The 17,367-nt window shown below is 40.8% G+C and overlaps 1 protein-coding gene across 1 annotated transcript; it reads right to left on the reverse strand.

The window, feature by feature from the left end:
* Positions 1–280: 280 nt before the first annotated feature.
* On the reverse strand, positions 281–12,101 carry SRD5A3 (steroid 5 alpha-reductase 3; the record flags this gene model as incomplete). The annotated part of the gene is made up of 4 exons (XM_034772525.1): positions 281–4,084; positions 4,827–4,949; positions 8,131–8,325; positions 11,912–12,101. Coding segments are annotated over 4 exons (768 nt in total), but the record flags the coding sequence as incomplete, so codon positions are not given.
* Between the last annotated feature and the right edge of the window lie 5,266 nt (positions 12,102–17,367).

The raw sequence follows: 17,367 nt of genomic DNA on the forward strand, positions 1-17,367 counted from the left end.
CTTATATCACCACCAAAAACAGTGGATTCAGAGATGAGTGGTTCTTTACAACCAGTCTCATCAAATAATTGGTTCTTCTGATCCCAAAGGGCCAGCCACATACCCCGGTCAATATATTTTATTTATATATTAAAAAAAAAAAAAAACCACTTAGATCTTACCCCAAAATCACGCTGATGCCAATCCTTTAGTATCTAAAATCTGAAGGTTTATTCATAAAAAGAAAGAAAGGTGAGAGTTAAAATTGGTTAAAGGAATCAGTTACATACAGTAATGGCAAAGTTCTTGGTTCAGGTTTGTAACAGTTATGGAATAAACCGCTGGCTTAAGTCAAGTATCTGGAGTACATCCACAGCTTGGATGGGTCATTCAGTCCTTTGTTCAGAGCTTTGGTTTTTAGCAAAGTTCCTCGAGAGGTCAGAAGCAGGACTGAAGACAAAATGGAGAAGATGCAGCTGCCTTTTATAGTCTTTTGCCATGTGGCTTGTGCTTCCTTTGTTTCACACAAAAACTGCCCAGCACTGGCCTGGAAGCCTTTTCCGGCCATAGGCATACCTATGCATGCCTTGCTGAGTCATAAGGTGTATCCTCTGACTTCTCTCAATGGGTCAATTGTATAGCTGATGGTCCTTAATAGGCCCATCTAAAAGGAGTGCATTGTGTGAGGGATTGGATCCCTAGGCTAGGCAGAGCTGATGCCCAAACTGTCTGGGGATGTCACCCAGAAGCATAGCACAAGTTTTGTAATACAGACATAGATACATATGTATAACCCAAAATACAAATGTGATACAATAATCTCATGTATGTGTTTGTATTTAGCAAACTATAACATTTTTGCAGATATCTTACGTGGCATATCTGGCACAACTCATTGCAGTTTTACAATATTCATAATATCCTCAAGTGTCTCCCAGAATCCATACAGCGTCACACACCCCACACAAAATTGATGCAGAAAGGGGTGTCCCTAGACACTGCTGAATGCCTTACAAGAATTTTCCATTCTAGGACCTATATTACTGCACTTTCAGTTTACATCACAAGTATTAGTGTACAACAGAAATAGTTTATCAAAATCATGTCTGACTAAATCAGGCTCTTTATATACAGCTACCTTCATTTTCTGAAAGTATTCTCTCTCTGTTACATCAATATAGACATTAATGCTCTCAAGGGTATAATTACTTTGGCATTTAGCCACGACAGCAATGTGGTAATGTGCCTCAGTTTCCTTCTCTATACAGCAGACTACATTTATAAAGGTTTCTCTGCATTGCCAAGTTTCACAATTGCTTACAGGTATCGGTTGTAACATTTCACTATCATAAAGCTCTCTAGCATACAATGTGATTTTAGGTATTATTCCCAAATGTTTACAGGCTTTGTATCAGTCATACACTTTGATCTTTTTACCAGGGTTGACATCAAAATCAAATACATTAGAAGGTTAAACCTTAACAGTAACACCAAATTTGTTACAAGTCAGTGTTTATAAGTATCTTGGTCATACCATGCCTCTTGTCTCGCTGAATCCCTCGGCTGGCCAGGTGTGTCCTCATTGCTACCAACTATGGAGCAAATCTTCCCCCTCCCTTGTCAGCCAGGTAGATTGTATCAACCCAGACACTAGCTTTCAAATTCTCATCTGCTAACAATTTCAAGGCTGTACACTCATTCTTCCCTTCAGCAGATTGGGTCCTTCCCCGCGCCCAACCTTTTTCCTAGAAGGTTGAAAACTGAACCTCCCTGCTTACAGGAATCCCTTTGCTGGCTAGGTGTGTTCACCAACTGCAGCCCCTCTGTGCTATGAACATCTACACACTCTCCTGTATGCTTGCTTGTGGATCCGCCGCCACCACCAGCTCAGAGACTGGATTCTGTTTTAAAGAGATACCAAGCAAATCCAAAGTGTCTAAGGGTGAGAGTTTGCCTGCTCTCCCCTGCATCCTTGTGGTTTCAGTCATAAGGCCGTTCTGCTCTAAAAAACCAGTAACCCAATCTTTCCTCAGACCCTGAGGTACAAACTGCTTATACAAAGAATCAGCATGGAGACATTCCTGTTCCAACAAGCTGGTCAAACACAGCCACTGACTTCTATTGCCTAAAAAGTAGATTTATTTCTGCTATTGAGAATGAGCATCAGTCAGTGTAATACCCATCCTTCCCATCAAAGAGATTTCTCAACCTTTTATTGTATTTGGTATTTCTGAAAGGTGTGAATTGAAACAGATGTATATATATTAGCAAAAAATGAAACAGTCATAAGTGGGGGTCCCTTATCCTTATATTCGAAATATCCTGGTTTCCTCTCCCCATTAATCCCATACTCACTCTCCTCTAAGAATACCAACTACTTTCAAAATTATCCATAGGAAAATATTTAGAGGCAATGCACCATATTCCTTAACAGTTAGCTTCTTTTAATAGATTTAATGGCCACGGTGTGTGGGGGATGAGTATAGTTTTCTTTTAAAATATTAGTTAAAACATGAAATACAGTGGTTTCTCCTCACTTTGAGCAACTTCCCTTCCCTACATACATGTGTGTTACACATATAAAATACAGGCACACATTTTGGCTTGCTACATAACAGCAATGAAAGTGGTTTAAATATTAAACATGAATGTCAAAAATACAAATGTTAAACATCAGCAGTTCTTGAATTTTAACTGAGGTCTTTAATACCACGTACAGTTCAGATTGTACATACTGTAGATATGTCACACCCCAATGGCCCCCTCCCTCAAGGGGTCCCCCTGTGGGAGGCAGGTCATCATTGTATATTACTAAAGCTGTTGCAAGCATCACAGGGCATTTTGGGAAGAGTCAAAGGTAAGAGTGTGGAATGTTGCAGGTGCAAAAGGCCAAAGGGAAAGGAGGAAGAGAGCAGAGAACGGGTTAACTCAACACTGTAGCTAGCTAGCTCAGTCCAACAGTAAGACGCTACACTGGTCCCAGTCCAAGGTCATGGCACTAGAGAAGAAATCTGCAGCTGCGTTTATCTCTCACTCAGCCACAGACAGCCATGAGAAAAGAAAAAGTACATTGAACTAGGGCTGCAGAGATGGAAAACACAGGCGAGACAGTGGGGGGGCAGGGGAGGAGAGAGGCGGGAAGCAGAGATGTGCGTCCCTGGAGCTGGTGTGTTTTGGGAAAGTTGAGACCACAGAAAGCCGGTTTGGACTGGTACAAAGAACACCAGGAACAGAAGTCACAGAACGAAACACCCCCAAAGGAACCCTGGACTTAAAAACCCTCCTGAGAGCTGGAGTAATTCAGAGATCGCAGCGGACCCTGGACAACCTGTGCGCACAGGACAGAATTCCCATCCATCCTCTCCTGCCCCCGCTTCTTCTTACGTTACACCCAGGCTTGGTCAGCCTTGGGTAGAGCATGTGTGAGTATGAAAGTGGGTTAGGGCTTGTGGCACTAACGCGTTCTTCCTTCCTCTGAGTGACGTGGGGAGCACACATCACTCTCTGCTGTTATTTTATTAATAAAGCTTTAAAATTTAGACACTTGGTGTGTTTCGTCATCTCCTCCCTAAAGATCCTGTGGCCTCAGCCTGATCACCGGATGCCTCAGGCAAATTGGTAACCGAAAATCTGTCACAGATCCTTTATCATTAAATCAAAATGAAACTTTTTTTTCATTAAAATCCTGTGTAGCTTTGAGCTGGAATCAGACAATCAGTATTGTTTCACCACACCTTCTGTAGCAGTTGCATTACACCATACTCCTGAGAACCTCAGTCTTCCATTACCTTTTAAACAGCATTTCACAGGTTACATTAAAGATATATTTAACAAAAATAAAGGTTCTAAAAAAGAAATGGTATAAATGCTTTTCGATGTGTTGGGTAGCAGCTGAATTTGTTCACATAGAACTCCTGGCACAGAACTGCAGCCAATGCCTGGTTAAACAACACAAACATCACTACAAGCCACCATGTTAAGTTTTGAAATCCAAATGTGATGGCCAAGGATACATATATTAGGAGTTCAGCAAAATAATGTGGGCAAGATACTCTCTCAAACCAGTCTCCAAAAGGAATGCTGTGGCTCAAGTTTACTACCTTTCCTGCAATTTAAAGAAAGAAAAAAAAGTTAGTTGATAAAGCTTGTTTTAAATACATGCTCTAACTCTTAATCCATATTTATGTATAATTACGGAGTAATGCTGAGCACCTGCAGTTCCCACGGACTTCAGTGAGATTTGTGGGTGCTAAGCACTTCTGAAAAAGACTCACACCACTTTCATTACGTGCCTACATATGGATTAAGGAGCCAAATTTTAGCCACTCAGGTTTGAAAATGGTGACCTTAACTCATTCCCAATACAAAAAGTCTAGTGTTATGAATGTCACCTTAGCTCATTCCCAATACAATGTCTAATGTTACTTTAAGAAGTGAGGTCTAAGTATCGAGTGAGAATTTCTAATCATGGCTCAGGAAAGTAATTTCTTCTGTAGCCTCTGCGTATCAGTCTCTCCATTTATAAATGACAGATGTGATTATTAGTTATCAATTACCTAAAATTCCTAACACATTTTAGACATTTCTATTCAGGATAATACAACTATGAACTTTGTTTTAAACCTTGCATACTGTGAATAACTATATATCACCAGCTCATGCCTCTTCCAGATAGACTAATTTAATCCCTTGGAAAATGATCTACATAGATACATATTCACATCAGCATTCATTTCACTGAGTTTTTGGAAAATACCAGTGTTCTAAGGCTCTACACAGATTAATTGTGACAAAATTTTTAATGGAAAAAATTATTACAAACAGCTCCAAGAAGTGAAACATCTCACCTGATTTACTTTTTCTAAGATTAGCTAGAATCACATGGCATCTATGTTGGTGAACAGAGGCCCAAATGTACATCATAATTCCTAGGATGTGGTACCAGCAGATTTGCATAAAGAGGTCTTTTCCTGAATTAAAAATGAAAATAGTATGCCTATTAATACAAGATTAGAAAAAAAGTCTGCATTGAACCCTCACCAACAACCATCTCAAAAAAAGTTCAGCTTGTATATATTTAACCTTGCAGCTTTTCCCAGTGTACTCCCCTCTTCTTGAATAATGGTGAAGGGAACTTTTAAACACAACTTATGCAGACAGTGAACCACACCCTAGTTCTGAATTGCTGCAAACCTTTATTCTTAACTGCCTGCTACTGCAAGTTATAACACTGCTCTACAGCAAAAATGCTTCTGAAATAAATGTAGTCAAACTTTAATTCTGGGTCACTGAGAACGAAAATGATGCTTAAAATTGTTGATTGGCTCTAGTTTTCAAGATATGCTATTGGGTCAGTATATACGACCCCTGACTTGGGAATGGCGAAGGATAAGTGAGTTATAAAGGGAAGGGATCTCAATTTAAACCAGAAATGACTAAAATACATCTTTGACTGGATCTATGAATAAATCTATGACTGGGTTTGGACAGTACTTGCTTTTTAGGCAAAACAATGGATGATGCAATCTGAAGTTGGTATTGCGTCATATATGATATTAATTGCATCATGTTATTCCTAGAAGTCATGGATGATGCAATCATAAAGCTTACATCACTCTGCTGAACAAATTGCCCTATATCAGCTCTAGAAATCATACAGTGGCTTGCTCTCTTATTTGTCAGTGTTTGATTTTGCAAAGGGACACATTTCTGTTTAGCCAAAGTGAGCAGAGATGCCTCGTACTTGTGTGAACAGTGCAGATAACTTCTGCTATGTTTGTGGTGAAGTGACTTTTGCATCACAAAAGCGCAGTATAACCACTATGGTTAAGAAAGCCTATCACCTTTATTTTGGCTGCAAAATTGGAGATCAGGACAAGAGGTGGGCCCCACACATATGCTGCAACACTTGTGCAACAAATCTTCACCAGTGGTTGAACAGGAAAAGGAAATCTATGCCTTTTGCAGTGCCAATGATTTGGAGAGAGCCAACAGATCATACCAGCAATTGTTACTTCTGCATGGTGCCTCCAGTTGGGAAAGCTGTGTCAAAGAAGAAAAAGTGGACTGTGCATTATCCAAACATTCCATCAGCTATACGCCCAGTACTCCACAGAGAAGGACTGCCGTTTCCTGATGCACCAGAATCATTCTCTAGTCAGACGAGGAAGAGGATGAAACTTCTGGTCCTGAACCATCAATGTCACAGGACCCACATTTTCTCCCAACCTCCTGCTCTGAACCACATAACACAAGGGGAGCTGAATGACCTTGTCAGGGATTTGGAACTACCCAAGTGTAAGGCAGAGCTGTTGGGCTCCAGACTACAGCAGTGGAATCTCCTGGCAAGTGATGTTAGGGTTTCCATGTTCTGTGACCGTCAAAAGGATCTTGTCCCATTCTTCTTCATGGAAGGTGATCTTGTAGCCTGTAACAACATCAATGGTGTGATGGCAGCTCTCAACATCGTTCATGATCCAGATGAGTGGAGACTGTTCATTGATTCATCGAAGACGAGACTTAAAGCTGTTTTACTGCATAATGGCAATGTTTTGCCATCAATTCCAGTTGGTCATGCAGTCCATATGAAGGAAACCTATGACAACATGAAACAACTTTTGAGGTGCATAAACTATGACCAACATCAGTGGCAGCTTTGGGGCGATTTGAAGGTTGTTGCTCTCTTGCTTGGTCTGCAGACTGGATACACAAAGTACTGCTGTTTTCTCTGCGAATGGGATAGTCGTGCAAGAGATTTCCACTCCATCAAGAAAGATTGGCCACTCCAGTTATTTTAATTGTCATATTTGAATTCAGCACATCAAAATACATAATAAATAGCACATTTTATTTCTGAAGCAGACGACATCTCAAAAATTGTAGACCAGTATAATTAGTCAGTTTTGTTTTTAAATCAGTAGCTGTAGGAATAAGGGATGGTGCATACTACAAGCAGAAAGGGTCACCATTTGGTTCAGGCCTCCATATTCTAACATATTTTTGACTGTGGCAGTATTTATAAAAATGTATTCTTATCACCATGTTAGAAGACAGTGCCATAGCTCAGGTCAAGATATCATTACAGAACTGTGTTGCCTGATCTATACTAGCAATAAAAAAAAAAAAAAAAAATGGTTAGAACAGATTACTCTGATTTGTTAGAAATTTGCACTATGGATGGGCCCCAGTGCTTATGTCAATGCACCATCTTTGTGGAATGCCATGATTAGGAAGGTAGAAAATGCACCCAGACAGTGCCACCTAGAAAAGGCTTTGTTTGCACCAAAATCATTCTAAAAGTGCTGTAAAATCAGCATGGAGGACAAAAGCTACCTCTAAGATAGCTTAAATTCTGTATCTAGTGCTGACCACATAAGAAAAATTAGTCATATGAAAAGCACACCAGGCAGTTTGGGCATTTTGGTTCATCATGTACCTATGCAGCAGAGCAAACAGCAGCTCAACTGTAGGACTTGGTGCAGCATGTTGGCAAAAACAAGTCACATCATTCAAAGAGCTCTACAGGATTTGTGGATACTTAACTGGCCCATGTAGCAAACAGAAAGGAGGCGATTGGATACTAGATGGGTGACTGGAGGCCAAGAACTAAGTAGACAGACAAAGGTGCTGGCCATGGGGCAGGCTCATATTTAAAGGAGGGCCCATAGCAAAGAGAAACTTCAGACTATAATAGCCATGTAACCAGGGAGATCCTGACCTCTGCTGAGCTGGAGGTTCCTTCATAAAGTGGAAGCACCTCATTGACAAAGACATGATGTGTTGGGTCTGGGAGTCTAAGGGACATGGTGGCATACAGCAAACAATGGTACTGAGCTATAAGGAGAAACCACATGCAGAGCAGAACTAAGATACATACTACAGGCGTGCATGTGATGTCATGTGCTGACTAATAAGTCTGACTTTAAGTAACTGCAGTAAGTATTTTTATAGATCTCATCAAATACCTATCTCACATTCACCTGTACACAAAAACACTCTGTAGATAGAGCTTTAGAAGGTGAAAAGATTAGGCATACTACTAATCTCTCGCTCACCCATCCCCCTACTCCCACCCTCACCAAACCATCTTGTGATACTAGAAACAAATTAAAAAGAAGCTGCAACTATGGTTAGCACTAAAGAGGCACTCACCATTGCTGACATTAGCTGGCACTTGACACAGCACTGTTAAGCCAATAACAATATAGTACCCAAGTGCAAAGCAGTACTGTACGATGTGAATGACACCACTGGAGAAGACACTGATGCAGAGGCACTCTATGAGCCTTCGAAAGCTGTGTAGCCACAGGAGCATGAGAACCAAGAGGGCTGACAGGTGTTTGTCACCTACAAGTCAAACAGAAGTGACAATCTCAAACTCTTTCTCTTCACAAACACAGCTCTGAATTCCATCTGGAAAACAGTTTTCACTATAATTTAATTTGCATTAATTTTAAAATTATCGAGAGGACATCAGCTATGGAACCTGAAAAGCAGGAACGACAGAAAAAAGAAAATCAGTGTGTGTATTTTTAAGATGACTGCCTTGAAAGATGGAGAGCAAGTCCTTTTGGACAGAAAGGATGCTTTTTAATTTGCGTATATGGCACCCGCATGTTGCAATGATGAGCACATTTAGCGTTTGTCTTATTATTAGTGTTGCAAAAGGAACACTGACAACTTGAGAGATGGTAATTTAAATTTTAAAAAAAGTTAAAAGTGAAGGCAGTTGTAAGAACTACCTCCAAATTCCCCAATTTGCCTATTTTTTTTTTTAAACTGCTTCTCTTTCCTCTGTTGGTGTCTGAAAGAACCACACAAAAAGAGAAAACAGACTATAGTGAAATGGACTACACACAAATTGTCAAATGCATGATGTAAACAAACTTTTAAGAGAGATTTTTAATCTCTTTCAGTTGCACAGAAAAACCTCAGATATCCAAAATGTGAAAACATCCAATAAAACTGGAATTTGTTTTTTTCAAGTTTTGGCTAGAACCTCTGAGCTGATACAAGATTTACTGACTCATTTTTCAGGCAGAAGTATTTTTTTTTTCAGTTGACTGAATGTGCTAAAGGTGAATTTTAAAGCAAAATACTTTTTGTTGTTGTTGCTTTTATTGCATTTGATGATGTATTAAGATAAAGGGGGGGGGTCTTTTTTTTTTTTTTTTTTTTTTAAATTAAGGCTGAGAATCAGCATCCCCTCCCCTCTGAGTTGGGGGAAGGGAGAGCTGCACAGGTCCTCCCCATTTTTCTTGCTAAGGTAAAATAAAAGAAAGGCCAGATATTTACAGTGAGAAAAAACAAAGGAATATATTTTTAAAATTTATGAAATACTCTTTATATATCCTAAAAACAATTGAACAGGGCAAAAAAAGTTTTGCTTTGCTGTCCACTTTTAAATCAATTAAACCAAGAGATTATTCTGGAACATCCTTTCCATTAGTTTCTTCTGTCTAAATAAAGGAAGTATTACTTCTAGAAAAGGAGTGTTGAATAATGGTAAGCCTTGAACAAGGCCAACGATGCCGTGGTTTCCTGACCTGTTCTTCTTACGGTGGTACTGCAAAGATTAATGTGTGGGTATCATGGGATTCTTTGTTTACAGCCTTCCCAAATCTATAAACACTTTACATAGTTACACCCTAATCTAGAATTTTTCAAATAAAGTGTTTCCTTACCAATCTAATGTGAGATCAAATTTGCTTCTTTCAGATCTATTCTAACTTTCTGATGAAGGCAGGGGCTGGGAAGGTGACACTGCACCCCATATTCTTCACAGTGATATTATGATGATCTGATTATGGCATAATTCTGACGTATTTTGTACAAGGTAAGTCATGTGAGGTGTCATTGGAACCCCCGCTCCTGACTGCCCCCCCACCGGCCATCCAACCCCTCCTCTCATTCCTGACTGCCCCCCGGGGACCCCTGCCCCTAACTGCCCCCTGTCTCCCCATCCAGCCCCCCCCCCTTCCTGACTGTCCCCCCCGGGACCACTACCCCCATTCAACCCCCCCATTTCCTGCCCTCTGACCGCCCCGACCCCTATCCACAATCCCACCCCGACCACCACCACCACCCCGAACTCCCCTGCCCTCTATCCAACCCCCCCTGCTCCCTGCCCCCTTACCGCACTGCCTGGAGCATCGGTGGCTGGTGGCACTACAGCTGCACCGCCCAGAGCAGTAGCACAGGCAGCTGCGCAGTCTGGCGGGAGCCAGCCACACCACTGCGCAGCACAGAGCACTGGGTCAGGCCACAGCTCTGCATATGCACTGCCCCAGGAGCTCGCAGCCCCACCGCACAGAGCATTGCGCTGGCAGCGGGGCAAGCTGAGGCTGCGGGGGAGGGGCCGGGGGCTAGCCTCCTGGGCCAGGCAGGAGGGTCCTGTGGGCCAGATGTGGCCCACGGGCCATAGTTTGCCCACCTCTGGTTTACACTATAGCTAGGTCGACATAAGACACCTTATGTCGACCTAACTATGTCGTGTCTACACTACAGCCTTGCTCCCGCCAACGTAAGTGCTCTTCTACACTGACATCCTAACTCCACCTCCACGAAAGGCGTAAGGCTTATGTCAGTGAAAGTGAGAACAGGCGTTCACATGGCACTGTTGTAGCCGGCGTTGCAAGATATATACGTGCCAGATGAGCTAAAGATTCATATGTCCCTTCATGCTTCGACCACCATTCCAAGGACATGCATCCATGCTGATGACGGGTTCTGCTCAATAACGATCCAAAGCAGTGCAGACCGACATATGTTCATTTTCATTATCTGAGTCAGATGCCACCAACAGGTTGATTTTCTTTTTTGGTGGTTTGGATTCTGTAGTTTCTGCATTGGAGAGTTGTTCTTTTAAGACATCTGAAAGCATGTTCCAGACCTCGTCCCTCACAGATTTTGGAAGGCACTTCAGATTCTTAAACCTTGGGCCTAGTGCTATAGCTATCTTTAGATAGCTCGCATTGGTACCTTCTTTGCGTTTTGTCAAATCTGCAGAGAAAGTATTCTTAAAATGAACAACATGTGCTGGGTCATCATCTGAGACTGCTATAACATGAAATATATGGCAGAATGCGGGTAAAACAGCAGGAGACATACAATTCTCCCCCATGGAGTTCAGTCACAAAGTTAATTAACACTTTTTTCTTTTTTAAAACGAATGCCATCAGCGTGGAAGCATGTCCTCTGGAATGGTGGCCGAAGCATGAAGGGGCATATGAATGTTTAGCATATCTGGCATGTACTATATATATATCTTGCAACTCTGGCTACAAAAGTGCGATGCGAATGCCTGTTCTCACTTTTTGGTGACACTGTAAATAAGAAGCGGGCAGCATTATCAAATGTAAATGTAAATGTAAAACAAGTTGTTTGTCTTAACGCTTGGCTGAACAAGAAGAACTGAGCAGACTTGTAGGCTCTAAAGTTTTACATTGTTTTGGTTTTGAGTGCAGTTACGTAACCAAAAAAAATAATCTACATTTATAAGTTGCACTTTCATGATAAAGAGACTGCACTACAGTATTTGTATGAGGTAAACTGAAAAATACTATTTCTTTATTATTTTTACAGTGCAAATATTTGTATAAAAATAATATAAAGTGAGCACTGTACACTTTGTATTCTGTGTTGTAATTGAAATCAATACATTTGAAAAATGTAAAAAAACATCCAAAATATTTAATAAATTTAAATTAGCATTCTATTATTGTTTAACAGTATTATTAAAACAGAAATTTTTAAAATCGTGATTAATTTTTTTTTTTAGTTAATTGCATGAGTTACCTGCGATTGACAGCCATAGTATAAATTTATAAATTAGGGATAAGTAGCTAATGCATTCTCAAAGGAAGGTCAGAAGAGTATACCAGTTCTGCGTTACATCATCTGTGCATCTGTCCATAACATGTGGAGTACTTGCCCACATCCTGGTTCTGCGAAGCTCCACCAAGAGCACTGAGCAAATCCTGAAGCCATATCGGGAAAGGTCTTGCTAGGAATAAAGCTTGAATAAGCAATAGGAGCAGGAAGCCATTCCAGACCACAGAAAGAATATAAAAGTGAGAAAACCACCTGTGGAAGAAAGAAGCATCAGTATTAACTTTCTGGATTTTTCAATCATTTTTTTCTTATCACTCCTTTCTTCAGTGTTGGAATTCTCGTAATCACTTAAAATGGGTATGTTCTACAGTGTTGACAGATCTCAGCTGTGAACTTTAAATTTCTCTGGATAGACAAGGGTGCTCCATAAGAGTATTGGACTTGTACCCAGTGCTGACGCTATCATTTGGGAGCAGGCTATCAGCCTCTGATCAGCATTCTACAACATTCTCTCTCAAACAGCAATACAAAGTCACTCACACAGATGGAGAGCTTCATTGTGCACAGAGAAACCATTTGCTCGCTTACAGCAGGCAGACCAAGCAGGTAAAGATTTAATTTATCTGAAAGCAGGTAAAGATTTAATTTATCTGAAAGCACTCTTCGTACTTCAGTCTCTGAGCAAACAACATAGTCACACAGTAGGGATTGTTATAGTAAAGTAGCACTTTGGGCTTAAGGACAAACAGAACTCAAACTGCTATGAGTTCTTCTGCAAACCAGGTCTCCACTTAGTCCATATTCAAGTCAAACTCAAGTCTTGTTTGATATGGACATCTTAGACTCTTGGGGAGGCCCCCAGCAGTGGCAAGTTTGTGTGGGGAAAGGAACAGAGGCTGAAGAGGTAGATAATGGACACACTCTTCCCTCTCTTCTCTAAGCCCCTCCCAAGGGTTTTTCCACTAGAGTTATTTTAATAGCTGGTTGGTTCAGTGTTATGACTATATTTCCATAAACAACAGCCCAAACACACATGTACGTGTGTGCAGGTGCATGTGTATTTTAAACTATTTATTTGTTTAGGAAGTTTTTAACACATCTATAAATATCAGAAACAAAACAATCATTACAACAGTTAGCTTTCGTTTACATGGGAATATAGTCATTAGAAGGTTCTATTTAACAAGGTGTTACCGTATTACAGAGTGAGCATCATTACAACACCTGTGTTCTTTCTAGTCATTTTATTAAATTGAGTGAAATCTCTAGGTACACATTTAATAGCCCAGACAGGTCTATTAAATGCTAATATTTAAAAAAACTGGCCAGGTGTACTGGTTCAAAAACATTTATCTTTTTAATGTAAAGAGCAGAGTGCAACTACTACTAAGGCTACTTAAAAGAGTTGCTTAGCTACTGTTGCAGAGGCAAAGGGGACTGAATTCTCAATTACAGTGTGGGCTCTACTGCAGATAGCACTGCAAAGCCAATTAATTTAAGGTGTCCTAGTGCTATTACAGTATCCTATAGGCAACCTTGCCTCCAAAATGCTCTGGGACATTCAGGACCAAATCTTCCCTCCTGCCTCCACATGCAGAGAAGATAAAAGACTACAGAATGCCTACTCCTAGGCAGGGGTACAAAGACATGGCATTCACCACTTATGACATCATACCACCTTTCACACAACCCTGCAAAAGAAGCCTCTTCGTTGACACTCAAAATGAGCTCCATGGAGAGGAGGGGGGGGGAGAGATAAGGGAGACAAAGGATGCTTTCCACTGAGTCACATCCTCCCACAATTCCACAGGACTTTATTGGGCAAGTTAATGACAACCCTGTTAGCATAAATTTGCACCTTTTGTGATGTGGAACTTCCCTTAAAGGTCTGGAGCAGTGTCAAGGTCCACGTACCCAACGGTCTGCCAGTTTTGGAGCCAAATCGATGGCTACTTTCCTGTGACGTAAATCACACTTTCACAATGGAAAATGCATTGGAAAATTCTATTAGCGCAAATTCACTGAGTTTCATTACCATTATGGGGGAATAGTGTGCATAAAGGATTAATTTGGCCTCACAATACTGTGCAGTAGTAGTAGCTATGCCCAGTTGCAGGGCTGGGACTAGAAGCCAGAAGCCTAGGAGCTTAATCCTCTTCTCTAACCTTGTGGGAAGGATTCTCTAGTTGATAGCGCACTCAAGAGATCCAGGTTCAATTCCCAATTCAGACACAGATTTCCTTTGTGAACTTTGGCAAGTCATGTGATCTCTCTGCCTTAGTTCCCCATCCAGAAAAATGTGGTATTTCCCAGAGATTTCAGAGAATAAAACCCATAAATAAGTATGATGCACTTAGAAATAATGGTGGTGAAGGTCATTGCATGTCTAGACAGACAGCCAGGTAGCCTTAGATAACATCTTCAAAATCATTCAGGTCATTCTGGAGAATTGCAATGAGTCTCAAGGAGAGATTAATAAGAATGGGACTTTTCAGCTTGAAAAAGAGAAGACTAAAGGGGGTTATGATAGAGGTCTATAAAATCATGACTGGTGTGGAGAAAGTAAACAAGGAAGTGTTATTTACTACTTCTCATAACACAAGAACTAGGGGTCACCAAATGAAATTAATTGGCAGCAGGTTTAAAACAAACAAAAGGAAGTATTTCTTCACACAACGCACAGTCAACCTGTGGAACTCCTTGCCAGAGGATGTTTTGCAGGCCAAGACTATAACAGGGTTGAAAAAAGAACTAGATACATTCCTGGAGGATAGGTCCATGGATGGCTGTTAGCCAGGATGGGCAATGTGTCCCTAGCCTCTGTTTGCCAGAATGAGCGACAGGGGATGGATCACTTGATGATTACCTATTCTGTTCATTCCCTCTGAAGCTCCTGGCATTGACCACTATTGGAAGACAGGATACTGGGCTAAATGGACCTTTGGTCTGACCCTGTATAGCCATTCTTATGTTATATCTTATTTTAAGCAATGTATTATATTTGTTTGAGCTGAGAGTGATTTGCAAAACTTGTGCACTTGTACAATATGCTACTTGTATCAACTGACTAGCTCTACAGTAAGCAATTTTGAGGGCCAAGCAGAAAACTACCACATCTAATAAGAATCTTTTACTTATCAACAAGGTAATTTTAGACTAGGTAGCTTCCCAGGTCTGAAGAAGACACAAATTACTTGTGTGTTTTTAGTAATACATTAGGATTTTTTTTTAAATTCAAGTTTTTATCTAATTTACTTTTCACTTTTCTTACTTTCTGCATTTTCCTTAGTTTGGACAATAAAATAGACTTGTTTCTACTGAAATAATAATGATTGAATGGCCCTACAGAAGTGCTATGAATCAGAAGCACATTACAGATATTAATGAAGTAAGCAAGGCAATGCTTCTGTAATGTAGGTTATTTTTAATATTATCCCGTTTCACAGAGATAAAAACCACACAGTTTAATTGACTTGCTCATAGTCATGCAGCAAGTCAGACAAGCCAGATTAAATTCTGGTCTGACTCCCAGTCCTATGCTTTAACTCACTTTCTCTCACACTAGCACAATACTCCTATGTTTGGTTGTAAATACCGCAGGAGAATGTTTGACCCAAACATGTTTTCTGACTCTTAAAAACATATGAAAGATCATTTTCAAACACCTAACAGAAATCTTCATGGGCCAATCAATCCTGGTGTAATTCCACAGTCAGCAAAATTACACCCAATGATGAATTTAGGCTCCATTTTTTTTTTTTTTTTATAAAACCTGATAACACCAACATTTCAATTCTCAAAACAGAAGTGAGACTCTTAAATCACAACCCTGAAATGCAATTGCTTTATTGTACCTAAGCCCGAATCTTAAAAATATTGATTTATGGGCTTACCTCTACTATCATGAGTAGCCCCACTGAAGTCAGTGGAACTATTTGTGGTAACAAAGTTACACAAATGCATGTTTGCAGGCCAGAGTTTTCAAGATGAAGTTTACAAAGAAATATAGTCTGGGGAAAGAAAGAAAGGACAACCTAAGCATAAACGTTCCAAAAACGTCCGTGTATAGCCCTCTTTTTTTTGTTGTTTTTGTTTCTTCAAAGGTGACTTGTAATTTGTGTCTCTTTGCTTCTTTATAATGTATGAAGAAAGTCTGATAAAAGAAGTAGGGAGGAAAACTAAGATAAGAAACTCAGGATTTGTCTACCCAGATGAATATGGTCTGACCCAGGCAAAGATCAGAGCTTTTCCCTCCTTCCCACCAGGATAGGAAGCAACCAGAGATGGTCTGCCCCTGAAGACCTCTAAACTCTATAGGTATTCAACTCTCCCTAGGAGAACAAGCCACTCAAATACAAGGCTAAAGTGCCAATTAGTTAGTACAACAGTATGGTCACCTGTGGCCCACTACTGTTGAGGCCTTGGCTGCCAACTGTCCACTTGCCCTCACTCACACCAAATAAGATCACCACCACAGTTCACAGGTGAACTACAGCAGATAACATAGGCAAAATCAGGACATCAATGGTCCAAAAAAACATTCTAAATCCCTCTGCCAGCAGCACAAACGCTTACAGGACTATGCCACTGCAATAAAGGAGGCAAAATGAGCCTTTTACTCCGCAAATCAGTATGGCAGAATCACGGCCAGCATAGACATTTCACACAGAAAACCAGCTAATCAACCCAGTTTGCACAGCCCAGACACTAGACCCAAGCATCCACCATTGTAAAGAGCTGTCAGCATATGTCACTGATCAACTGAATATAGAGGGACTAACTGGAAAGGAAAATCCCCCCCCCCCCCCCGACTATTATCTGCCCTAGCACCCCAGCAAAGTTTGGGCCTCCTCACATATGCCCATGTTCAAGAAGCCCTGAAAAATATTACAGCTACAACCTATTAAATGAATCCGTGTCATTTGTGGTTGGTTCACTGCCAATGAAGAACAACTATGACCACAACCAGTGGAAATAGTCAAGGCCACCTTCAGAGAAACACACCTAAAAATTCTATAGTTTACCCAATCCTCAAGAGGCCCCATTACTTGATTCTGAAGATTGCTCTCCAACTACTGTCTCATCTCTAACCTTCTGTTCCTGGGCAAAACAACTGAGAAAACAGCAACCACCAAGCTCCAACAACACGTTACATCAGCCAACATCCTGGATGCCTCACAATCAGGATTCAGACCAGGGCACGGCACGTAGATGGCTCTTGTCAAGGCGGATTCCCCACTCTGGCACTTGGAGTGTAGAAGGTGGGGGCCTGCAACTCCCAATGTTACAGTTTTTCTTTCCTCTGACCTTGGCTGGGTAGATGCTGCCATCACCCAAATGCAAAACACCTTGGAACCCACAAAGGCGCACTTGGGAATTCCTTCCTGTGGAGTACCCTCAAGCCCTTTCACCCCCCTCCCCCGGGAAGAGCTGAGAAAGGAAAACAAAGAAATCAGCTGTTGCCACCAGCTAATTAGAAAACGTGCACAAACCTCTTAAGACACAAAAATCCATATCCCGTTCTTTAAAAAAAAAAAAAAAAAAAAAAAAAATAAA

Source organism: Trachemys scripta, chromosome 5, assembly GCF_013100865.1.
Source record: "Trachemys scripta elegans isolate TJP31775 chromosome 5, CAS_Tse_1.0, whole genome shotgun sequence".
In the NCBI taxonomy this organism is placed as follows: domain Eukaryota; kingdom Metazoa; phylum Chordata; order Testudines; family Emydidae; genus Trachemys; species Trachemys scripta.